Raw genomic sequence first — 24,126 nt, 5'->3', positions numbered from 1 at the left:
CAAGAAGCGCTCCTAAAACAAAAGGCTCGTTTTATTATTATTATTTGTATTCAGATGATCATGGCATAAAATAGAAAATAAAGGTAATAAAGAAAAGGGAAAGGGAAAGGAGAAGGATGGAGTAAAGGGGGAAAGGAAAGGAAAGAAAAGGAAGGGAAGGGAAGAGAAAGGGGAGGGGAGGGAAGGGGAGGGGAGGGATGGCAAGGGATGGGAGTGGGAGGGGAAGGGGAGGGAGAGGGAGAGGAAAAGGAAAGGGAAGGGAAGGGAAAGGAGAAGGATGGAGTAAAGGGGGAAAGGAAAGGAAGGGAAGGGAAGGGAAGAGAAGAGAAGAGAAGGAAGGGAAGGGAAGAGAAAGGGGAGGGGAGGGAAGGGGAGGGGAGGGATGGCAAGGGATGGGAGTGGGAGGGGAAGGGGAGGGAGAGGGAGAGGAAAAGGAAAGGGAAGGGAAGGGAAAGGAGAAGGATGGAGTAAAGGGGGAAAGGAAAGGAAGGGAAGGGAAGGGAAGAGAAGAGAAGAGAAGAGAAGGAAGGGAAGGGAAGGGAAGGGGAGGGGATGGGAGGGGAGGGATGGCAAGGGATGGGAGTGGGAGGGGAAGGGGAGGGAGAGGGAGAGGGAAAGGATTGGATTGGATTGGATTGGATTGGATGATGGGATGGGATTGGATTGGATTTCAGGCGGAATGGGGCTTCAGATGACGCAATGCCTGAGAAACGCCGGATGGGCAGAGAAAGGCCGAAGGAAAGGAGCAAAAAAAAAAAAAAAAAAAAAAAAGGAAAGGAGCAAGCAGGCTATACGGGCCACTAAGCGGAAGGGCCAATGAGAATCCTCCCTTCTTCAGCGTCATCGGTCTCCGGGCAGAGTCTCCGTCGATTTCACCTGCTGGAGGGGCGAGTTGGGCGCAGAGAGAGGAGCGGAGGGAGGGGGAGGAATCTTGTCAGTCTTGGGGGGGCGCAGCTCAAGGGGGGCTCAGGCCAGCCCTGCAGGGGAGGGTGGGCGTCCTTTGGCCCTCCCCCCCACCCGATCAGGCGTGCAGTGGGGCTGCAGAGGATGACCGAAGCGGGGACGCAGCCCCAGAGCCGGCGGGGACTTGGGGGTCTCTGAGCGAGCTCGGTTTTGGGTTCAGGCCTCGCTGTGGGGAATCTCGGGGGGGGGGAGAAGGAGGGGGGAGCGGGAATCCCTGGCTGAGAGTCTGAAGAGAGCAAAGGAAGGGGAGGGTCCCGTCTAGGGCTGCCATGAACCCCCCTTGAGCTGCAGCCCCCCCAATACCGCCTGGATCCCCCTCCCCATTTCCCCGCTTCCCTCTCTGCGACGAACTCCCTCCTCCTCCAGGTGAAGCCCCCAAGGACTCTGCCCCCCCCCAAGCTCCCCCTCCCCCCACCCACTTCCCGGGGGAATCCTCCGCTCGGCTCTCTCGGGAAAGGCGCCGCTTCGCTTCGCGGAAGGAAAACGCGATTTCCTTCCTTCAAACACGCGTCTCTCTCTCTCTCCCTCCCTCCCTCCTTCTCTCTCTCTTTCTCTCTCTCTCTCTCTCTCAACGTCTAGATGAGTCTGCCCCTTCTGATTTCAACCCCGATTGTGGCAGAACCTCCCTCCCTCCCTCTTTCTTCCTTCCTTCCTTCCTTCCTTCCTTCCTTCCTTCCTTCCTTCCTTCCTTCCTTCCTTCCTTTCTGTGGGTTAGGATCCCCCTTCTGGACGAGTCAGCCCCTTCCAATTTCAACCCCGATTGTGCCAGAATCTCCCTCCCTCCCTCCCTCCCTCCGTCTCTCTCTCTCTCTTTCTTTCTTTTTTTCTTTCTTTTGGTACCAAGTTGATTCAGTGGTCGAATTGAAATTTTTTATTACCAGTTCTGTGGGCGTGGCTTGGTGGGCGTGGCAGGGGAAGGATACTGCAAAATCTCCATTTCCTCCCCACTCCTGGAGAAAAGACACTGCAAAATCCCCATTCCCACCCCACTCTGGGGCCAGCCAAAGGTGGTATTTGCCCGTTGTCCGAACTACTCAATATTTCCGCTACCGGTTCTCCAGAACCTGTCAGAACCCACTGAATTGCACCCCTGAGTTGATTGCTCATTGGTTGCAATAGGAATTGATTGAGAAACTGGAATTGATGGCTAGCTTGTTCCCTGAGCTTGAAATTTTGGGCTGAGAGTGACTGGCCCATAGTCACCCAGCTGTTGTGGCCCGTACGCGGCCTGTGCAGCTAATAGCTGACTCAGACAGCGAGGAGGCTGGTGCGGTGCTGCGCCAGCAGCCTGTGCAGCTGACTTTCGAGTCGGACAGTGAGGAGGCTGGAGAAGATGTGGTGCCAGAGATGTGGTGCCAGAGGCAGGGATTCAGCCAGAGCCTTCAGAAGCTCCCTTAAGTGAAGAGGACGAAGAGGAGGAGCCTCTTCCTGATGCACTGGTGCAGAGCTGCCAAAAGGCAGGAGTGGCTCCTCAGGAGGAGGTCTCCTAGAGAGGAAGGCTTGGGGCTAATTGGCCACTCCCTTAGCCTATTTAAGGAGGAACTCCGACTGAAGCAATTTCCAGGGAACAACTTCATTCACATACCCTCCTGTCTTGTCTTGCTTATCTTATCAGCTTCCTGCAAATTGCTTCTGGGCATTCTGCCAATCATAGTAAGCTTTCAGTTATTATTCTTTGAATTCTTGGCGGCTGTTAATGCAATTAATTAACAGCCTTTGTTGTAAAAGACTGATTTATTTAGTAAACCAAGGGGGATAATCCTCAGGTGAAAAAGAAGATCGCATACAGCAAGGACTTCCAGCCAGGCTCCTCCTTGTCAGTTTCCTTCTTAAGTCATTCCCTGTGCTGGAGTTTCCTTTCCTCTCTTTGCATTCCTAACACTTTCCTTCTTTCCTTTTTATTTCACCTACTCCTGTATTATAGGACCTGTCTAATTTCCTGAATGGCCTGGATTTCCAAAGCTTCTCTCTTTTCATCTTATTTTGTGGAAGTCGCTGAAATCCAAAGACGGGACGGAACAGAAACCGTAAGAACTCCAGATGATTTCCCTCTCTCCATCCAAACTTGAGTTCATCACTTGAATGCTAACTGTCGTTTAAAGTAGCGATTGAAACGGTTGTAGTGGCCTCTGCAAAGACCAGCTCCCTATTTTTATAAGCTCTCATGGATACCCAATTCCTGATCCTTATAGAAACAAAGTAGTTTTTTTTAAAGACTCGGTAAATGTTTCTCACAATAAAAGAATCCTCTTCCTTTTATGATTGTTCTGTTTTAGTGATTGAATTATTCTGAATCCCCTTTCGTGGCCAGATAAATATTAGTCCTTCTACAAATAATGGTTTGTTTGTGACTCTTAACTCTGGTGGAGAACTATCTCCCTCCCACCTTCTCCGCTCTCATTAAAATGTCAAGTTGATGGGTAACTATCATGTGCCTCTGGTTTTGGATCAATGTTGGCTTGAGACTCAGTCAACTTGTGGAGACAAAGAAGATTAAATTGGGGGGGAAAAGAGGATTTTTATTCTTTCTATTCATGATGATATAAGAATAACATGAGCAATTTTCATAAAGGAGCTTCTCTATCAGTGACTTTAATATACCATGGTGTCTATTTGCCGTACAAATGGTCAGTAAGGATCCCCAGCGCCTGCACAATCGCACACTTGGCCACAACCTCCCTGATAACTAAGAGAATCCACTTGACCCTTCAGAGGCCCTGCTGGACGTGCTCTCTACTGGAGGAGCCCCTGTTCCCAGGGACGGTTGTGGGAGGAAGGACCACTCCCTTCGGCTCCTCTGGATGCAGCTGACAGGATGGACATCTCCATCCAGATGTCCACATGAGGGGATCTACCGTAGGGACAGGGAAGGGTCAGGACAGACCTCTCCTACCACGACAGCCGTCCCAGGGTTCGGGGCCTCCTACTGCACACTTGTCAAGCCTGGTCATATCCACGACTGTTGAAATAACGACAATGACAATAATGATGATGATAACAATAATAATTTTTATTAATGATAATAACTATAAAATATACCTGTAATATAACAACTCATAATAACTGTAAAATATAACTGTAATATAACAATAACTGATAACAACTAAAATAAAAATAAAATCAATCAATCACAATCAAAATCAATCACAATCTAGGGAAGTTGAGCGAGGAGACGATGGTATTCCCTTGTCCTGCTCTTTCCAGGGAGGGCTGGATGTTTTCAGAGGATGGTGAGGGAGGGGAAGGAGGGGAAGGGGAGGAGGGGAAGGGGAGGAGGGGAGGGGGGGAGGAGGAAAAGGGGCAGGAGGAGGGGAAGAGGGATATATGGGAAAGGGAGGGGGAGGAGAGGGAGGGGGAGGAGGGGGTGGAGAATGGGGAAGGGGAGGGGGATGGGAAGGAGGGAGGAGAGGAGGAGGGAAAGGAAGGGGGAGGGGGAGGGGGAGGAAGAGGATCTTCCTGATCTTCCAGCCTCTTCAGTCTCTGCCTCTGGAAGAAGGAGAAAGGGAGATTTTGTCGTAAGTGGTCAAATGTGGCCTCCCCATTCTAATTTTCCTCTATCCCTCCATCCCTTATAGGGCAGGTTCTTCACCCTGGAATCATGGTTCAACCAAGCTGCTTCAGGGAATCCTGGTCCTCTCCCTCCCTCAGTCACGGCTGCTCTCTACCTGATTCTCACCTCCTCAGCCTCTCCCTGAAATTCCGCAGGATGGTCGCCTTCTCCTCGCTCAACTTCCAGTTCTTCATTTTAAGGTCTTTTACTTCTTCTTTCAGTTGGACTCTTTCTAGTATCATTTCTTCAAACATTTTTGAATTCCTGTAAATTAAGAAAAGCAGAAATTAGGCCTCTCATGATAGATAGATAGATAGATAGATAGATAGATAGATAGATAGATAGATAGATAGATAGATAGATAGATAGATAGATAGATAGACGGACAGATGGAAGGAAGCAAGGAAGGAAGGATTCCCTTCTAAATATTTCTCACCTCTCCAGCTGTTCTTGGAGGGTTTTAATCTCCGTGAGGAGCTCCCTTTTCTCCCCAGCTTGCTGCAGAACTCTGCAGAGGAGGCTCTTATTCTCGTCTTTCTCCAACTGCAACTGTTGTTCCAAAGTTTCGATTCTGTAAGAGACGAAGACAGGAGCAAAATTAGCCCCCTCAGGTTTTCACCCCAACCATCCAACCTGCTTAGAATTAAGACTCCCTAAAAATTCCTGGCCCTTTCTCACCTCCTGTGGCTCTCCTCCAGCTGCCTGCAGAGTTCTGCATTGGTGGTCTGACGCTGGGGAGATTTGTGCGGGAGCTCCTCCTTCAGAGTTTTGCTGTAAATACGAGAACCGGAGAGAAATTAGTCCCTTGATTATTTTTACCAGAATCATCAAACGTTTTCTTCAATTGAAAAATATTTTTAAAATACCTTTATGTTTGTGTGTGTGCATAAATTCGGTGTTGCCATTTCTACTGCAACAATCAGAAATCTCTCCTTACAGGAAACAATGCTATAACCATTGTGGGAAGCCACTCCCTCCCAGAAGAATGAAATATTAAAAAGGCAGAGTATTATATTTCCCCTAAAAGAGAAATAGAAATCCCTGCCCCCAGCAGATACTTGGTGCCCATGAAGAGAGACTGGGCCATCCTATCTACAAGACAAAAGACCTTCATCTCCAGGGTTTGGGGATTAAGACATGGCCCTCCAGGACATAATAGGATTATCTAACCGCAGAGCTCACTGCATTGCAAAATCTCCTAAGGCCATTGCATCAGCCCAAGCTTCAACCAAACGTATCTCAGACAAACTCTGCGGATTTGCACATGACTCCATGGGAGTCTGACAACAGCCAATAGAATACATGTTCTTGCACAGGAACAGCAAGCTCAAGTTCAAGGCCCAAGAGAAGGTATCAATACCCCTGACTCTCCACTCCATGTGCTCAGCTGCCCAGGACTTCAAACCCATGTCGTCCTGTCCATCAATAAACCATCTTTCCAATCAGCCTCCATGTTTCCAGTGTCTTTCTCCCAGCTTGGAACTGAACCAGAGGGATATTTCTTCCATCAGTTTGGCTCCCCAAGATGGGACTTCAAACTCATCTGATCAACGGACCTGGCCCGGGTAAGCCTCCCTTCCTGGCACAGACCCATTGGGTCCGTGGATGGATTTTTCGCAGACCTTGGCCGTTGGGAACAAGGGCTTTAAAGGGGTTTTGAGTTCTGAGCTCAAAGGCTGCTTGGAAAGAAGGCGAGTACCTCTTTCTTTCAGTAGAAACTAAGGGGCCAACCTTTACAAATACAGATTTGGTCATCCATTCAGGACAGGATATTCTGAGCAAAGGTAGGATTAGCCCTCAGCCACCATCGGAATTGCCCAACAAGTCCCTTCATTGCATTGTAGGAAGGGAAATGCTCTGAGATCTTATTATCTGAAGAACCCCTATTGGGACACAGTTACCATTAAAAGCTGAACTAGAAACCAAATCGATAACAAACTGCAACCAAATACAAACAAACAACTAAGAACTCTAAGCACATTAGAATAGGAAAAAGGCTCTAAAGCAACCATCCAAAGGAGGGAAACCGAGGTCATCCAAACCTTAGACAGGTGAAGAAAAGGAACATTTACAACACACCAGAACCCAGGCAAAGATATAGGAACCACCAAACAGGCAGAGTAAAGAAAAACAAAGCTTAGGAAAAGCCCAGGACGTTGTAGAAATGCACAAACAGGTCAATTGCAAAGAACAAAGGGCTGAAAGCAAAAAGGTTCGATTATAAAACAACTACTCCCTCGAACAGACTGGCGTTTGCATGCCTTCCGCCCTACAGAGATTGCCCCAGGACACCCCACACAACAGTGGCTTCCCTACAAGAAGATCAAATGAATGATCCGGGCTCGGAATCTAATCCAGAGATTTAGAAGGGGACCGGAAGAGAGCTGGGCACAGCAGAAGACCCCCTCCCAAGTCTGACAATTTCATATAATTATAATTATAACAACAGCAACAACAGCAACAACAGAGTTGGAAGGGACCTTGGAGGCCTTCTGGTCCACCCCCCTGTCCAGGCAGGAAACCCTCCACCACTTCAGAGAAATGGTTATCCAACATCTTCTTAAAAACTTCCGGTGTTGGAGCAGCCACAACTTCTGGAGACAAGTTGTTCCACTGGTTGATTGTTCTCACTGTCAGGAAATTTCTCCTTAGTTCTAAGTTGCTTCTCTCCTTGATGAGTTTCCACCCATTGCTTCTTGTCCTGCCCTCGGGAGCTTTGGAGAATAGATTCGCTCCCTCTTGTTTGTGGCGGCCCCTGAGAACACTGCTGTCATGTCTCCCCTGGTCCTTCTTTTCATTCAACTAGACACACCCAGTTCCTGCAACCGTTCTTCCTATGTTTTAGCCTCCAGTCCCCTCATCATCTTCGTTGCTCTTCTCTGCACTCTTTCTAGAGTCTCCACATCCTTTTTACATCGTGGAGACCAAAACTGGATGCAATATTCCAAGTGTGGCCTTACCAAGGCCTTAAAAAGTGGCATCAACACTTCACATGGTCTTGATTCTATCCCTCTGTTGATGCAGCCTGGAACTGGGTTGGCTTTTTTGGCAGCTGCTGCACACACCTGGCTCCTGTTTAAACGGTTGTCCACTAGGACTCCAAGATCCCTCTGAGAGTTACTCCTGTTGAGCGAGGTGCCCCATATACTGTCCCTGTGCATTTTGTTTTTCTTGGCTAAATGTAGAACCTCACTTTTTTCACCCTTGAATTTCATTTTGTTAGATAGCGCCCAATGTTCCAATTTTGGAGCCCTTTTGAAGGAAGATCGGCTCTAAGGCCAAAAGACTAGATGCTCTCATAAAATCCAAAGGTGTTTCAACAAAGGATTCATTTAAAAAATAAATGTTATATTTTATATTCTTTAGGTAAAATGTAGACTTACGTGCCACTCTTCTCCCTCGGATTCCTCAGCGGTCGCCCCCCAGATGTTGCAGGAGTCTGGAAAAGTTAAAATAACAGCCGTGAAATATATATATCGTCAGAGGCTTTGAAAAGCAGTTTTCCTACAAGCTCTTCAGCCAAAGAGGTTGTAGGGGAAAAAATGCCTTTAAAAGCCTCTGGCGATCCCAGCTGAGTTGCCTGATCGTCAGAGGCTTTTCAAAGCATTTTTTTTCTGCAACCTCTTAAGGTTGTAGAAAAAATGCTTTTAAAAGTTAAAAAAAAAGGTGGCCACGCCCACCCAGTCACATTAACCCCCCACCAAGCCACACCCACAAAATAAGCCACACCCACAGAACCGGGAGTAAAAAAAATTAGAACCCACCCCTGCCCCAGAAGATTTAGACTGCTTACCTTGGGGGGGCGGGTGGTAAAGGATCGCTGAGGGGGAGGACCTTCCTTGATAGGGGGCAGGTTGCCGGCCCGTGAATTCGTCTGCTGAAAAGCAACGGAGGCCATGAGGACGGTGGGCCTGAGCCCAGGAAAAACCCTCAAGCCCGGTTAATCCAGGCCCCCTCACCCAAAAGAGCCATTTTGACTTCCAGGGTTTGGGTCCCATTGGGTAAGTGTTGAGAAACAATTAAAGAAATAAATATGACATACCTCCGTCGGTCCCCGTTTCCACAGGACGGGCTGCTCCTCTGGAACCACTGGAAAACAAATAGACTGCTTTAAAAACACAAACTTATTGACATTGCCTCGACCTGGCCCCGCCTCCTGGCCTCCCTCGCCTGGCCCCGCCTGGCCCTTCCCCTCCTGAGGGTCCCCCCCAACCCCTGAGAAAACGATCTTCTCAAGATCCCGTAGACCAGGGGTGAAATCTAAAATTTGTTACTACCGGTTCTGTGGGCGTGGCTTGGTGGTGGTGGGGTAATGTGATTGGGTGGGCGTGGCGATTTTTAAAAAACTTTTAAAACCATTTTTTCTACAACCTTTTCGGCGAAGTGGTTGTAAAAAATCCTTTCAAAAGGCTCTGACGATCCCAGCTGAGTTACCTGATCGTCAGAGGCTTTTTTTCTTTTAAATGCCTCTGAGGATCAGGCAACTCAGCTTGGATCGTCAGAGGCATTTAAAAGAAAAAAAGCCTCTGAGGATCGCATGGTTCAGTTGGGCATGTGGGGGGGGGCAGGGATTTTTGCTACCAGTTCTCTGAACCACCCGCCTCCATCACTACCAGATCGGGCGATCCGGTCCAAACCGGGAGCATTTCACCCCTGCCGTAGACCCTTTTGGCTCAGGCAGTGGAATTTCCCACCGGTTCCCTCTCTCCGCAAAGCGAAGGGACTGCAGAAAGGCTGCCTGGCTCAGAATGGGGCTGCCTCCAACTTCGGAATTGGGAGGGTCCAGAAAGAACAGGGGGACCAATGGGAATTCTCCCTCCTTTAGCGTCATCGGTCTCCGGGCAGAGTTTCCCTTGACTTCACCCAATGCAGGAGAGAGTTCCGCTCGGTTCTTCAGGCCAAGATCCCCCTCCCACTTTCTCCGCTTCTCTCTCTCTGCAGAACTGGCTCTCCTCCTTCAGGTGAAGCCCCCAAGGACTCTGCCCGGAGACCGATGACGCTCAAGCAGGAAGAATTCCCATTGGTGCTGCTGCTGGTTCTGGCCCTTCCCACCTCCAATGTCCGAGATCAACGCTTCCTCCCCCCAATTCAGACCCCCCCTTCCTCTTCTGGGGCTGGAAGCATCTGGCCAAGACGGACGCTCCTCCTTTCCCAGAGGAAGATTTCTGCCGGAGGAAGAGTTTGGGGATCGGGTGGCGCTGGATGAGAAGAGGGGAGGTGCACCCCACAGCCAGGGATGACTTGGGGGTCACAGAAACCCCCAATCTGATGGGAAGCGACAGGAAGCCCTCCGCTAATCCAGGAAGAGGTGGAGAGGATCTGTAGCAGTGGTGGGTTCCTTCCGGTTGGGCCCAGTTCCGCTGAGCTGGTAGTGGTGACGATATGACTCATGGAACCGACTGTGCCCCCCCGCCCCTCCTCTGCCCCCCCCCCCACATTATTCTTACTTTTATTTGGCCCCATCCCCAATCTATTGCTGCCTCCTGAGTCCCAGCTGATCGGCTAGAAGGGAAAAAACTGTTTAAACTCTTGCTGTGGGGCTTCAAAAGGCCGCCCTACAGCTGATCAGTGTTAAAACAAATGAGTAGACCAGTGGTTCCCAAAGTGGGCATACTGCTCCCTGGGGGGGCGGTGGGATGCCTTAGGGGGGCGGTAAGAGGCAAGGAGGTTAGCCCCCACCCTTTGGCCAGTGCAGTTATCCTTGCAAGCAAACAGCAAGAAAAAACAACTCCTTTCATCTTCAGCATAGGCTAATTAGCCCATTGATTAGATCGGCCTCCCAACTCTCAGCTGATTTGCTCTCAGCTGTTTTGCAGAGGGCTCTGTTGCTGCAAAGAGCTAAATTGCTGGAGCAGATTTTTTTTTCTCCTTGTGCAAATTAAGCTGAAAACGAAAGTGAAAGTAAAGCAGGCTGTCGGCTTTGCTGTTTGCTGCAACGTTGGAAAATTAGGCAGAGGCAGAGTTCTTTTCTTTTTCCTCACCAAAAAAAGTAGGTGCAAACAATGGGAAATTTAGGGAAAAAGAAGAGAGTTCAAGATTTTAAAACACAAAAGAAAAAAAGCTCTATTTAACTAGGGAATTGTAATAATTGAGATACTATTAATTGTATATTGTGTTGAAAGCAGAAATTGTTAAGTTGTGGTTGGAGGAATATATGGGGGAAATTATTTGGTTTATTATTATTGGTAAGTATAATTAATTGATTTGTAAGAAATTGGATTGCATGGAAATAATTGGAATATTCATGTTCATATTGATTAATATACAAAAAAGATAGTTATATAAGTAATTGATTTATATTAAAATGTTGAATTTGTATTAAACAACTGTAATATTACATAATTAACCAATGTGAGGATGGATATAAAAATAGATGACAATGGGAAGGGGTATAATATAGAATAGAAGGGGAAAATTGAATTTGATTAAGATTAGATAGGAGGATGAAGGGTAATATTGGTTTTTTAAAAAAATAGATAAGGAATAAATATGGCAAAAAAGGAAATATAGAAATTGTAAATTTAATTGAAATGACTAAACACTGTTTAAATTTGTGAACCGGCCAAATACTCTGTTCAAAGAAAATACATTGTATGTTTGTATGTGTGTTTCTAATAATTGCTATTTATTCATATTTGTTCTTGTTTATTCTTTAAAGTTTAACAATTCATTCTTTATTTTAATATCTTTATATTTGTTTGGGGTTGGCTTTCTTCCCTTTCATCTTTTTTATTGTACAGCAATCTTTCTCCTCAAATCTACCACCTCTCTCTTGTCTTTCCTTCTTACTTTCTCTCCCCCCCCCTCTTCTTCTCCTCTCTACATCCTCTTCCTTTCTCCTTCTCCTCCTCTCTTCCTCCCTCTCTTACCCTCACTCCTACTCTAATTTCCCTTCCCTTCCTTCCTCCCTTCTCTTCCTTCCCTCTCTCTCCTTCCTTCTTCCATCTCTCGTCTCCTTCCTTCATCCCTCTCTATTGCTGTATCCTTTTGTGCATATGGACTACTCAGAGGGCTGAAAAAGTTATTTTTGACTGGTCCTCGCACTTTTGACCAGTCCTAGAACTTACAACTGTCCTCACATTTTACGTTTTTGCCCTATCTTGTCACCATAGTGAAGAGAAGCAGTTGTGAAATGAGTGACACGGTTGTTAAGAATGCTACAATGGGCATAAATGATGACCGGTCATAAGTGCGAAGATTGGTCAAAAGTGCGAGGACCTGTCAGAAATCACTTTTTTCAGCCCTCTGGATAGTCCTTTTGTGCATATGGACTACTCAGAGGGCTGAAAAAGTTATTTTTGACTGGTCCTCGCACTTTTGACCAGTCCTAGAACTTACAACTGTCCTCACATTTTACGTTTTTGCCCTATCTTGTCACCATGGAGAAGAGAAACAGTTGTGAAATGAGTGACATGGTTGTTAACAATGCTGCACGGGCATAAATGTGAGGATGGTCATAAGTGTGAGGACCAGTCAAAAGTGCGAGGACCTGTCAGAAATGACTTTTTTCAGCCCTCTGAGTAGTCCCTATACACATAGCCATGGCCACCCAGTCACATGACCAGCTAGCCACGCCCACCCGGTCACATGACCTCCAAGCCACACCCACAAAATAAGCCACGCCCACAGAACCGGTAGTAAAAAAAATTAGAACCCACCCCTGCTTTGGAGGATCCCACTGTCAATTGTTCACACTGCTCAAGCAAAACTAACAGGTGTGAATTAAGTTTTAGCTAAAAAATGGAGCTTTAATTCCAGAAGTCCATTCTTTAAACTTGGACTTCTGGAATTAAAAGGCTCTGGATTAAATGGTCCTCCAGAGAAAAGATGGAGAAGAGTATCTTGCTTTTAGACATGAGAAGAGCTGTCTAGAAAGGAGAGTTATGAGCTATTTTTGCATCATCAGAAATTTAATTTATTACCTGTTAAAAATGCAAAGCCAAGGAGTACAAGGAGCAAATAGGAGACCTTCCTGTTGGGGTTGGTTCTGGACCAAATCTTAGCTCTCGGCCCTCTTTGTGCCTTCTTGAAAAGCATCCCCCCCACCCGCTCCACCACCTGAGGAGGCAGGGGGGGCTGCAGGTTGATCCCAAGGGGGTCTGGGGCTACTGGTCTACCAGTTAAAAGCCTCTGCTAAATCCTAAAGAATTGTCACATGACCATCAAGCCACACCCACAAAATAAGCCACGCCCAGGGAACCGGTAGTAAAAAAATTTAGAACCCACCCCTGGTCAGCCTCTTCTGATTTCAACCCCGATTCTGTCGGAATCTCCCTCCCTCCCTCCCTCCCTCTTTCTTTCTTTCTTTCTTTCTTTCTTTCTTTCTTTCTTTCTTTCTTTCTTTCTTTCTTTCTTTCTTTCTTTCTTTCCTTCCTTCCTTCCTTCCTTCCTTCTTTCCTTCCTTTCTTCTTCCTTCTTTCCTTCCTTCCTTCCTTCCTTCCTTCCTTCCTTCCTTCCTTCTTTCCTTCCTTCCTTCCTTCCTCCTTCCTTCCTTCCTTCCTCCCTCCCTTCCTCCCTCCCTCCCTTCCTTCCTTCCTTCTTTCCTTCCTTTCTTCCTCCTTCCTTCCTTCCTTCCTTCTCATTATCCACAGGCCCCACCCCCCACCTGCTCTAAAGTAAGACATTCCCCCAAAATAAGACTTAAGAAACGTTTTTTATACTTAAAATGGTCATTAGGGCACAGAACCATTTGTTAAATTTTCTGAATCCCACCACTGGTTGTATCCTACCTTTATTTCTCCGCTGGACCTTTTTCTGGAAACGATAAAAGAAATTTCCTGCCATCCCTGCAGTGGTAGCAGTTGAGAATGAGGCAGGACAGCCGGCCAAGGTCTTATGACACGTGCTGTGATGTCATCATCTTTGATCCAGCTGTGGGCAGATGCCAGGCTGCCCCCTCCAGCAACGGTGGACCTTTCCATAGGGAGCCTCACACGCGCTAACAGAGACCCCGAGAGGTCTGGAAGGAAAAGAGGAAATGGGGGGGGTGAAAGATGGAGGGGAGGCCCCCCAAGGCTCCCAGGAGAACTGAGCCCACAGAATGTTCCACAAAATGCTAATATTGTTATATTATGACCGAAGAGAGGACCTTTCAATCTCTCTCTCCAAGGTTAAAGGGATCAAGTGGATCACTCGTCTCCCTCTCAGTCCACTCTCTCCCCTCCTTCCCCCCTTTCCCTCCTGGATCCTCTAGCCCACTCCTCTCATAAAACGGACTCGCTTCACTTAATTTCCTTGGAGATTTATTTGGTGAGGTGGGACATTGGAGGCAGGCGGGGCAGCTGGGAAGGAGAGATCCGGTCCGGTCCATCATTTAGGGAAAGATCGGATTCCAAAGTCTTTTTGGTCCAGAGGTTTCCCAGCCAACTTTCCCAGACAGCCTCTGACGATCCAAGTCAATGGGAGAAGCCGGACTCACTTAATGACCAAAGTGGCCAAAGAGGTTGTATACCGCTTATAACCGTTATATGCTTAGAGCTCGAAGCATTCTTGGAGACCCCACCCACCCACTCTGGCTCCCCTCTGGGAGGGGGTTTCCAGCAGGACTCCCCGATTCTGTAGGGGTTTTACTCCCGATGCCCTCCGCCTGGCAAACTCAGGATGCCTTTTTCTCACCAGGTACATGTACACATCCGAACGAGATTGTGATATTTCTCTGTGTCAGATAATATAGGTGTGTATGTGGATATATATACATAATTTTATTTATTTATTTAGTCATGATTATGTAGTATATATTGGAGGTGGCAGCCCTTTGAGAGCTCTATGCAACAAAATTCCATTTTAATGTATGCTGATTAGTGTACATTTAAAGTGATAATAAAGTTATCCTGTCCTATCCTATTCTGTATTTACTTTTCTATTATTTCTATTCTATTCTATTCCATTCTATTCCATTCTATTCCTTCCAACTCATTCTATTCTATTCTATTCTATTCTATTCTATTCTATTCTATTCTATTCTATTCTATTCTAGTCCATATTTTCTATTCTATTCTATTCTATTCTATTCTAGTCCATATTTTCTATTCTATTCTATTCTAGTCCATATTTTCTATTCTATTCTATTCTATTCCGCATTTTCTATTCTATTCTATTCCGCATTTTCTATTCTATTCTATTCTATTCTATTCTATTCTATTCTATTCTATTCTATTCTATTCTATTCTATTCCATTCATTCCATTCCATTCTATTCTAATTCTAATTCTATTCTCTTTGATAATCTGAAGGTGGATGCCTGGAGATGTAGTCATGGCAACAGTGTTTACTTTTTTATTAGCTGAGGGTTTTTGCTGCTGCTTCGGTCTGAACCATTTGGACAGGGGGATTCTGGGTAGTCAGAGAGTCGTTGGAATGTACCAACTCCTGAAATTCTCAGGGGTCGTCCTGTCTTAACGGTCTTGATCTTCCTGGGGGCTGATGAGAGAGCAGCCCAGAAAATGGGGGACCGGCTGTGTCTGAGGCCTCCGCCTCCAGAATAGAATAGAATAGAATAGAATAGAATAGAATAGAATAGAATAGAATAGAATAGAATAGAATAGAATAGAGCTGGAAGGGACCTTGGAGGTCTTCTAGTCCAGCCCTCTGCTCAAGCAGGAGAACCTAAATGATCTCAGAAAAAGTGGCTGTCTAGTTTCTTCTGAAAAACCTCCAGGGATGAAGCAGCCACAACTTCTGGAGGCAAGCAGTTCCACGGGCCACTTGTCCTCCCTGTTAGGAAGTTTCTCCTTAATTCCAGGCTGCTTCTCTCTTTGTTCAGTTTCCATCCGTTGTTTCTTGTCCTGCCCTCTGGAGCTCTGGAGAATAATTTGACCCCGTCTTCTTTGTGGCAGCCTCCCAGATATTGAAATACCGCTATCACATCACCCCTAATTCTTCTTTTCTTTAGACTAGCCAGACCCAAAACCTGCAGCTGTTCTTCCTATGGTTCAGTCTCCAGGCCTAAACAGGGACACTGTGAGGATCTGCCTTCTAAGTTGCGTTTCTCAGCTTTGTCATAACTTTCAACCTTGCTAAATGAATGGTCATAAGTCAAGGACTACCTGTATTGCAGGCATTCAGAGAATCATAGAATGTAAGCTTTGAAAGGCACCTTCATGGTCATCTAGTCCAACCCCATCCCCCATGCAGGAACCCAATGCTACAAACACACCATTTACATAGACGGATCTCTCATTCTTGCATTTTAATGGGCTTTTCTTTATTTTTATCAGGGAGTTGATGAGAATGATTCAGAGCCAAATCTGATGTCTGACATGACCTGGAAGGAGAGTCATATCCAGCTCCATTGGGACCTCAAAGGCCTGAGGAACAGCAGCCAAAAAGGCAAGAGGAGAAGCCATTTCAGTGCTCGATGGGAGGAAAAAGGAAGAGGAGAACCCTCACTTTCCATCAAAGGATCCCCTCGCAAGGAAGATCACCTCAAGGCATGGAGTGTGGATCTCCACCATAGACGTCTGTCGAACTTGAATGGCTTGAACAGATGCTTCCCTCCATTTCTGCACATTTCAATGAGGTGTTTTTGCTCCTTTTTCTTGGAGAAGAATTATGGATACATCCAGCCAACCCCTCTGGGGGCTCCAGGACCTTCCTTTGGAAGGTTGACCAGGGATGCCAGAAGAGTCTTCCTGCCAGGGAGTCTCTGGATGGCTGAGAAGAAGCCTCTGTGGGGCTTTCTTGGCTTTGAGATTCTCCCCAGAAGTTTTCAGCCATTCCTTCTCCGGTTTATACGGCAGCATCAAAGGTTTCACGTCTTCAAGAGTTTCTCTCTTGTCTTCCGTTGTTCTAATGTCCGCCCTTGTGTTTCTTTTGGACTCTGTACTATTAAGTGGTACCAGCTGGTCTCTGTACATCACTCACCTGCAGAGGTTCTTCCTCAGTTCTTTCTCTCTAGAAAAATCACAAGGTTAGGGATAAATTTGGACCAACAATGAAAGTCAGGGATGCTGTCAGAAAATTTCTCACCTCCTCTGTTTCTCCTCCAGCTCCTTTATAGAGTCCTGCGTTGTTTTCCACAAGCTGGAAATTTTCCTTCAGGAGCTCCTCATAGTAGACCTAGCTTTATACACGTAGGACTAAAAGTGTCAGGAGCCAGACATTTGTGAGTTTTCTCCTTCTTTTGGAACTTTATTTTACAAAATTAGGGATATTTGTAGTACAATAGATGTTTCAATCCATTCTGGGATTCCTCGGGAGCTTTTCCAAGTTCCTCAAGTCCTCCTCCTGGATCAGGATTGGCTGGAGGAGATCTCATTTGTTTAGAAAGTCAGTTCTAAGCGGCTTCAAGGAATCCTGGTCCTCTCCCTCCCTCAGTCAGGGCTGCTGTCTACGTGTTTCTCACCTCCTCAGCCTCTCCCTGAAATTCCGCAGGATGGTCGCCTTCTCCTCGCTCAACTTCCAGTTCTTGATTTTAAGGTCTTTATTTTCCTTTTTTAACTGAACTCGCTCCTCCGCCATTTCATTCAACATTTTTGAATTCCTGTAAATTAAGAAAAGCGGAAATTAGCCCTCTCATGATAGATGAGGGAGGGAGGGAGGGAGGGATGAATTTGAAAGAATGTCAGGATTCCCTTCTAAATATTTCTCATCTCTCCAGTTGTCCCTTGAGAGTTTTGTTCTCTGTGAGGAGCTCCTGTTTCTCCCCAGCTTCCTTCAGAACCCTGCAGTGGAGATGGAGGTTTCGGAGTTCCAACATCTGGATTCTGTAAAATAGGAAGACAGGAGGGAAATGAGCCCCCTCAGGTCTTCCCTTGAATCATCAAACCCTTTTAAAATGAAAACTAACTAAAATGCCTGGCACTTCCTTTGTTTTACCCAGCCTTACTTTTTAATTACTTGAGTTTTGCCATAAAGGAATCTTCAGATCTTAAAACCTTTTTTTTTTCTTTTTTGGCTTTCATACCAGAAAATTCAAAACAATTTCCAAACTTTCTAATGGGGACCGAAGGGGGAGAAGACTGAACTGGGGAGAGCCGAGGGGGAGCCGAGAACAGAGGTCAGTGAGCAGCAGAGGAGGAGATCAAAGCAGGGACCTCCTAAATTCAGAGGATTTGGCCAGGAAAAGTCCCCGTCAAGAGATTCATGATGTCTCCTACCCATCCAGGCAACGTAATTCAACTCAGAACATTGTGTAATGTGTGTGCAGGGTAGGGAGCTAAGGAGAATTGAAGAGGAAATCCTGGAAGAGAAAGTCAGGGTTTCTCACCTGCGCAGTTTCTCCTCCACCTCCCTGCAGAGTTCTGCGTTCTTCTCCGAAAGCTGGGCGTTTTGACGCAGGAGCTCCTCAGTCAGGGAGAACGACTTCTGCTTTCTGTTGCTGTAAATAGGAAAACCAGAGAGAAATTAGACCCTTAAGTTTTTTATTTGACTCATCGAACATTTTCTTCCATTGAAAAATATTAAAAATACCTTTATGTTTGTGTCGGTGTATAAATTCAGTCTTGCTATTTCTACCAACAATCCTTTCACCATTTATTGGGTCTTTTAGAAAGGCTCCGTAAAAATGGCCAACGGGTACAGTTTGAGGGACTTTAGATACACCTCCAGGGTAGTCTTAAGGGATTGGATTAGTGACTTAAATATTAAGGTTTAATGTATTGATAAGAGTTGTTTATAAGAGTTGGATTACTTAAGTTTTTACTTCAGTATTTAGCAAAGAAAGTCTACACACCCCTATTAAAAGGCCAGGTTTTGGAAATGTAAAAGAAAAAAATCAGACCAAGATAAATCACTTCAGAGTACTTCCTCCTTTAACATAACATATAAGATGTACAATTCAAGTCGAAAAACAAACTGAAGTTGTGAGAGAAAACTTCTCTCATGGTTTGCTGTGCCTATTGATTGGCTTTGATTGGTTTCTGGTTTGAATGTTTGAATGAGCCAATCAGAGCGCAGCTGTTGACTCTGAGTTTCCCGGGCTTTGTAACTGACACTCACTCGGCCTATAAGGAGCTGCTCTGGCTGCTGAGAGCACACATGGCACATGGCACATTGCTTTCTTACTACTCTCCCGGGTCCCACACAAGAGCTGCAGTCACTTAGCCTCCTTCTCAGGAAGGAAGATCCTGGGCTCCAACCGCATGGAGCAACTGCAAAGAGAGCTGAATGGACATGGCTGAGAGGGAGATCACTACTGATGTTCTTTGTAGATTTTGTTTTCTTTGCTTTTATTAAACTAGTTTGTTTTAAACACTTCTGGCTCGCCTGTTTGGTGCATTTGTAAGCGGATAAGTCTGCGGTCTATAAAACCTCCACAACAGAAATCTTTGAAGGGAAAAAACTGATGTTAAATAGTAGTCATTAAGTATGTGAAAAACCCGTTAAGGGGACTCTGCTCAAGCCCCCATGGAGTTCAGCTGTTGAGTAGGGGGTTTCTGACATGTCTTCAGGTGCCTCTTACAGCAACAGCCTTGGTCTCCACATCTTCTAAGCCACCAAAGTCACCAGGCTCACAGGGAAGCATTGGGGGGGGGGCAGCATCCTGCTCTGGGGCTGCTTTTCTTCAGCTGGAACTGGGGCTCCAGCCAAGGAGAGGGAATTATGAACAGTTCCAAGTCTCAGTCAATTTCGGCACAAAACCTTCCGGCTTCTGCTAAAATGCTGAAGATGAAGAGGAATTTCCCCTTTTGATGCCACAAGGACCCAAACCAGGCCTCCAAGTCAACACAACAATGGCTTCCCTACAAGGAGATCGAAGTTTCGGAATGGCCCTGGCAGAGCCCTGGACCCGAATCCAAGTGGAGACCTGGGGAGGGGACGGGAAGAGGGCTGGACACAGGAGAATCTGACAATTTTGGAGCCCTTTTGCAAGGAAGAGTGGGCAAAGATTTCCAAGGCAAGATGTGCCATGCAGATCGGCTCTAAGGCCGAAAGACTGGATGCTCTCGTAAAATCCAAAGGAGTTTCAACAAAGGATTCTTTTAAAGGAGGCCTCTTTATGCAGCCACGTTCCTGTAAGATTTGTATTCTCATTTTTCCTCCTAAAAGATTTCCGTTTTTCAATTGAATTGTATAGCTTACGTGTTATATTAAAGGTGGGGAGAAAAGGAAGAGATTTATCTTGGGGTGATTTGTTTTACTTGTCAAAATCTGGGCATTTTGTCAGAGGTGTGTAGACATTCCGTATCCACTTGAGGGAAGTCACCCCTCCTAGAAGAATAAAATTTTTTGATAAATATTTAAAAAGGCAGAATATTATATTTCTTTAAAGGAGAAAAATGTTTCGAAAGACAGAAACTAGCTCCCTCTCCCCAGCAGATGTTTGGTGCCCATGAAGAAAGACTGGGCCATCCTATCTACAAGACAAAAGACCTTCAGCTCCAGGGTGAGGGGATTAAGACGTGAACCTCCAGGACGTAATAGGATTATCCAGTAGCAGACCTCCCTGCATTGCAAAATCTCCTAAGGACATCGCATCACCCAGCAAACTTCAACCAAACTTATCTCAGACAAACATGACCCCACATGGCCCCATTGGAGTCTGGCAACAGCCAATAGAATACATGTTCCTGCACAGGAACAGGAAGCTCAAGTTCAAAGCCCAAGAGAAGGTATCAATGTCCCTGACTCTCCACTCTACGTGGTCAGCTGCCCAGAATCACAAACCACCACGTGGTTCTGCTTCATCAGTAAAGGGACCCTCTTTCCGATCAGCTTCCAGCCTCCATTTTGTCTCCAGGGCCTTCCTCCCGGCTTGGAACTGAGCCAGCTGGATATTTCTTCCAACAATTTGGCTCCCCAAGATGGGATTCCAAGCTAACCTGACCAACGGACCTTCCCCGGGTAATCCTCCCTTGCTGGACAGACCCATTGAGTCTCTGGGTGGATTTTTCCTGGAGCTTGGCCGTTTGGAACAGGGTAGTAAAGGGAGGTTTGAGTTTTGAGCTGAGTACTTCTAAATTTTAACATTATAGCCCAGAAAAGTGAGGGAAATGTGTATCTGTCCATGCCTGTGTGCAGTGGTGGGATTCAAAATTCTGTGGGCGTGGCTTGATTGGTGGGCGAGGCTTGATGGTCATGAGACTGGGTGGCTGAGGTTGGTGGGCATGTTTTGTGGGCGTGGCTTGGTGGTCATGAGACTGGGTGGCTGAGATTGGTGGGCATGTTTTGTGGGCGTGGCTTGGTGGTCATGAGACTGGGTGCGTGTGGCTTGGTGGTCACATGACTGGTTAGTCACGTGACTGGGTGGGTGTGGCTGGTTGGTCATGTGACTGGGTGGGCGTGGCTAACTTGACATCACTCACGTCAAGGGTTAGGGTTAGGGTTAGGCTGCCTGGCCTCTCCTCCCCACAAAGGCCTCAACGAGATACAATTTCCCTGTCTATTTACTTACTATTACTGAACATCCAAAATATACTATTTAATCCTATGTACATATGCCATATGTGTACATACATATTACATAGTATAGAGTGTGTATAGGCACATACATTATCTACTATACGTACTGTATGTGTATTTCTTTCTTTCTTTATTTTTTTTTATTTATTTTATTTTATGTATGATGTATGTACACACAGCTCTTCTAAAACGATACACATTCACTTACTGCATTTGGGAAACCCCACCCAGAGTCCACTTTCTGCGACCCATTTAACTGTAACTTCTGTACATTAGAACATGACAGACGCCTTCAGATCTTCTTCCCTAGCCTGACTGTTAGAGCCAGGTGATGTCATGGAGGGAGTAAAATGTGGTGAAACTCACTTAACAACGCTCTTGCTTAGCAACCAAAATTTTGGGCTCAATTGTAGTTGCACGTCAAGGACTATCTCTGCCTTCCTCTGCATGGCAGCCTTGTCCTAGTAAACTCCTTCTCCTTTCTGGCACTTTTCCTCTCTGTTAGAGGCACCCAAATAATCCAGACGATATAAGGTTTCCTGCTGGAGCAGGGGGTTGGACTAGATGGCCTCTAAGGTCCCTTCCAGTCTTAGATTGCTGTCCTGTTTCAATGCGTCTTCTGAAGCCACGTCTAGTGCCACGGTTTGTGGTCCTTCCTTCCTCTTCTCTCTCTCTCTCCCTTCCTTCCTCTTTCTTCCTCTTTTTCCTTTTTTTTCTTTCTTTCACATTCTTTCTTTGTCTCTTTCTCTTTCTTTCTTTCTTTCTTTCTTTTTCTTTCTTTCTTTCTTTCTTTCTTTCTTTCTTTCTTTCTTTCTTTCCCTTTCTCTCTCTCTCTTTCTTGTCTCTCTCTCTCTTTCTTCTCTCTCTCTCTCTCTCTCCCCTCCCTTCCCTCCCTCCTTCCTCCTTCAAAGGCTAGGAAAGAGAGACCCACCCGAGACATGCGAGGTGGGAGGCCCGAGAGAAAGCGCCTGGTCTGGGCACACCGCCCTCCATGATGAAGCCCTTCCCAGGGAGCAAAGCAAGAACTTACCGATCCTGATCCTGATGGTGAGCTCCAGCCACGGCAGCGGTGGCGGAAGGAGAGCTCCAGAGCGGTGGCAGTGGTGCTCCGGGAGGGCAGCCCTCAGGGCCCCGGGAAAGCGCACAGCCAGGAGTTGCCGCTTTGGGTCCTCCCAGTCCAGAAAACGCTGCAGGCAGCAGAGCTTTCCTGTTGGGAGTGAAGTCGGACCCAAAGCTAAATTTCGCGGTGCTGCGAAAGACGCTTTCCCATTCCCAGCAAGAGCAGCAGGGGAAAGAAGCAGCCGCTGACCCAGAAAACACGCCCACAAAATAAGCCACGCCCACAGAACCCGTAGGGAAGATGTTTCGATTTGGCCCCTGTTCTGCTGCCTTTCAGCCCTGCACAGATAACTCTGCAACCTGTGGAAGCAGATGTTGTGGCTCCATCCTCCGAGCCTATCTTATCGGAGGAAGAAGGCTCCGAACATGAAGGAGAGGAGATGGCCAGGCCTCCCTCTCCAGGACCCTCCTCTCTGGCAATGCCTCAGGTATCTCCCGAAGGGGAAGAGATTGGCTAGGAGCCAGGTGTTTCCGAGCCGTCAGATAGTGACGAAGAAACATTGCGGTTGGACCCATGCCAGCGCCGACAGGATAAGCGTGCGCAGCAGAAAAGGAGGCGTGCCAGAGATTAAGCTGAGTCACTGGACCACACCCCACAGGCTATAAAAGGGAGTGTGGTGGCCATTAGGACTCTGTGACGGACAAAGCTAAATCTTCTGGCGAGTCACTTTGTACCTTTGGACGCTGTGGATTTTATTACTCTTGGACTATTACAAACTGTGTGTATTTTGTTTATGTTTTGTTATCGGAGTAAAGAAGTTCTTGGCAGGCAGTTACGGAGTTGCTGCCAAGTTCCTTATCAGTATTGTTTGGAAGAGTTTATTTAACCCTCGGCTGGCTGTTTGAGTGAGTGTGTGAGACGGGGACAGAACAGCAGATCACACTGATCCAGAATTTTATATTTTATATTTTTGAGATGCAATGTAGACTTACGTGGCATTCTTCTCCCTCGCACTCCTCAGCGGTTCCCCCCCTGATGTTGTAGGAGCCTGGAAAAGTTAAAATAAATAACAGGTGTGGAATATACTTATAAATCAGCTCACTCACCCTCTGCTATCCCCAACCCTCACATCTTATTATGACAGGAACAATTTTTCAGGTATAACCTTTCCTGGTTAAAAGAAAAATGGGTTTTTCACAAGGTTATTTGCTACGTGAGAGAATTGATCTCTCAGCCCAGGGGTGAAATCTAACAGGTTCTGGAGAACCAGTAGCGGAAATTTTGACCAGTTCAGAGAACCAGCAAATATCACCTCTGGCTGGCCCCAGGAGTGAGGAGGGAATGGGGATTTTGCAGTATCCTTCCCCTGGAGTGGGGAGGGAATGGGGATTTTGCAGTATCCTTCCCCTGCTACACCCACCGAGCCACGCCCACCGAGCCACACCACGCCCACCAAAGCCACGCCCACAAAACTGGTAGTAAAAAAAATTGGATTTCATCACTGTCTCAGCCTGATTCGTTCACATAATAAAAGGATAATGTGAAGATTTGCCATCCTTAGTAACGGACACTTAGACCATTCCCCAGAAGATTTAGACTGCTTACCTGAGGGGGGCGGGGGGTGATGGACCGCTGAGGAGGAGGCCCTTGTTGGATGGGGGGCAGCTGGCCGGCACCTGAAGCCTTCTGCTGAAAAGCCATGGAGGTCATGAGGACGTTGGGCCTGGACACGAGGGAGACCCCCAAGCCCAGTTAACACAGGCACCCTGGGTCCTATAGTTGGGTTGGAACTATATATTACATACCTCCGTGTGCCTCCATAAGCCCAAGTCCAGTGTCTCTTCTGGTACCACTGGGGAAAAAAATAGACTTCTTTAAAAAGACAAACTTATTGACTGCGATTAAAGACATTCATTTTTTCAGCCACAGTTTGATCTGGGTTCTTTATTCCCCAATATTAGGAGCCAGCTGATACTTCTGGCATCTAAACTCTTCACCCTTCCTGCTCAAGTTAAGGAGATAGTGTTGTTTTTTAATTGTATTCTACCTCTATTTGTAGACTTTCCCTTCCTTTTCATTACAGGGTTGAGTAATGACTATTCTAACTGCTAAAGTTAAGTGTTATAATAAGTCTCTCTTTAATTTCATCCTACCTCTATTTGAGAACTTCCTCTTCATTCTCATCCGTTGTAGGAAATTGCCTGCCATTGTCA

General features: G+C 46.5%; 2 protein-coding genes and 1 long non-coding RNA gene across 5 annotated transcripts; 1 reads left to right on the top strand and 2 right to left on the bottom strand.

The window, feature by feature from the left end:
* Nucleotides 1-4,387: 4,387 nt before the first annotated feature.
* On the bottom strand, nucleotides 4,388-13,501 carry LOC132710309 (uncharacterized). Of its 3 annotated transcripts, none has more exons than XM_087879209.1 (8): nucleotides 13,243-13,501; nucleotides 8,556-8,602; nucleotides 8,307-8,390; nucleotides 7,897-7,952; nucleotides 5,192-5,284; nucleotides 4,950-5,084; nucleotides 4,640-4,777; nucleotides 4,388-4,449 (listed from the first exon to the last, which is right to left on the bottom strand). In XM_087879209.1, the coding sequence occupies exons 1-8, from the start codon at nucleotides 13,295-13,297 to the stop codon at nucleotides 4,437-4,439; spliced, it is 621 nt and encodes a 206-aa protein (XP_087735335.1). In that variant the 5' UTR covers nucleotides 13,298-13,501; the 3' UTR covers nucleotides 4,388-4,436. The 3 variants fall into 3 exon arrangements, with proteins under 3 accessions (XP_087735335.1, XP_087735336.1, XP_087735337.1); XM_087879210.1 differs by having other exon boundaries at nucleotides 8,307-8,387; XM_087879211.1 differs by lacking the exon at nucleotides 8,307-8,390.
* LOC148112018 (uncharacterized) lies at nucleotides 4,628-5,958 on the top strand. Its single transcript, XR_015730022.1, has 2 exons — nucleotides 4,628-4,713; nucleotides 5,453-5,958. It is a non-coding gene; the product is annotated as an uncharacterized LOC148112018 (long non-coding RNA).
* A 2,180-nt stretch (nucleotides 13,502-15,681) lies between the features above and the next one.
* Nucleotides 15,682-23,653, bottom strand: LOC148112017 (uncharacterized). Its single transcript, XM_087879212.1, has 4 exons — nucleotides 23,519-23,653; nucleotides 22,906-22,961; nucleotides 21,884-22,060; nucleotides 15,682-17,830 (listed from the first exon to the last, which is right to left on the bottom strand). The coding sequence occupies exons 1-4, from the start codon at nucleotides 23,621-23,623 to the stop codon at nucleotides 17,716-17,718; spliced, it is 453 nt and encodes a 150-aa protein (XP_087735338.1). The 5' UTR covers nucleotides 23,624-23,653; the 3' UTR covers nucleotides 15,682-17,715.
* Between the last annotated feature and the right edge of the window lie 473 nt (nucleotides 23,654-24,126).

Source organism: Pantherophis guttatus, chromosome 15, assembly GCF_059756535.1.
Source record: "Pantherophis guttatus breed Tessera chromosome 15, ASM5975653v1, whole genome shotgun sequence".
Taxonomy (NCBI): domain Eukaryota; kingdom Metazoa; phylum Chordata; class Lepidosauria; order Squamata; family Colubridae; genus Pantherophis; species Pantherophis guttatus.
Note: the sequence above shows the minus strand (reverse complement) of the source record. Positions and strands in the feature narration are given on the sequence as shown.

Bases quoted from the DNA above. Each gene is read 5' to 3' on its own strand.
- LOC132710309 (XM_087879209.1), bottom strand. From the start codon at position 13,297: ATGGCAGGAAATTTCTTTTATCGTTTCCAGAAAAAGGTCCAGCGGAGA. The intron at 8,391-8,555 runs GTATGTCATATT...GTTGCTTTTCAG, and splicing joins GGAAACGGGGACCGACGGAG to CAGACGAATTCACGGGCCGG. The intron at 4,778-4,949 runs GTGAGAAATATT...CTTAATTTACAG, and splicing joins CTCCAAGAACAGCTGGAGAG to GAATTCAAAAATGTTTGAAG.
- LOC148112017 (XM_087879212.1), bottom strand. From the start codon at position 23,623: ATGACCTCCATGGCTTTTCAGCAGAAGGCTTCAGGTGCCGGCCAGCTG. The intron at 22,061-22,905 runs GTAAGTCTACAT...CACTCCCAACAG, and splicing joins GCGAGGGAGAAGAATGCCAC to GAAAGCTCTGCTGCCTGCAG. The intron at 17,831-21,883 runs GTAAGTTCTTGC...TCCTATTTACAG, and splicing joins CACCATCAGGATCAGGATCG to CAACAGAAAGCAGAAGTCGT.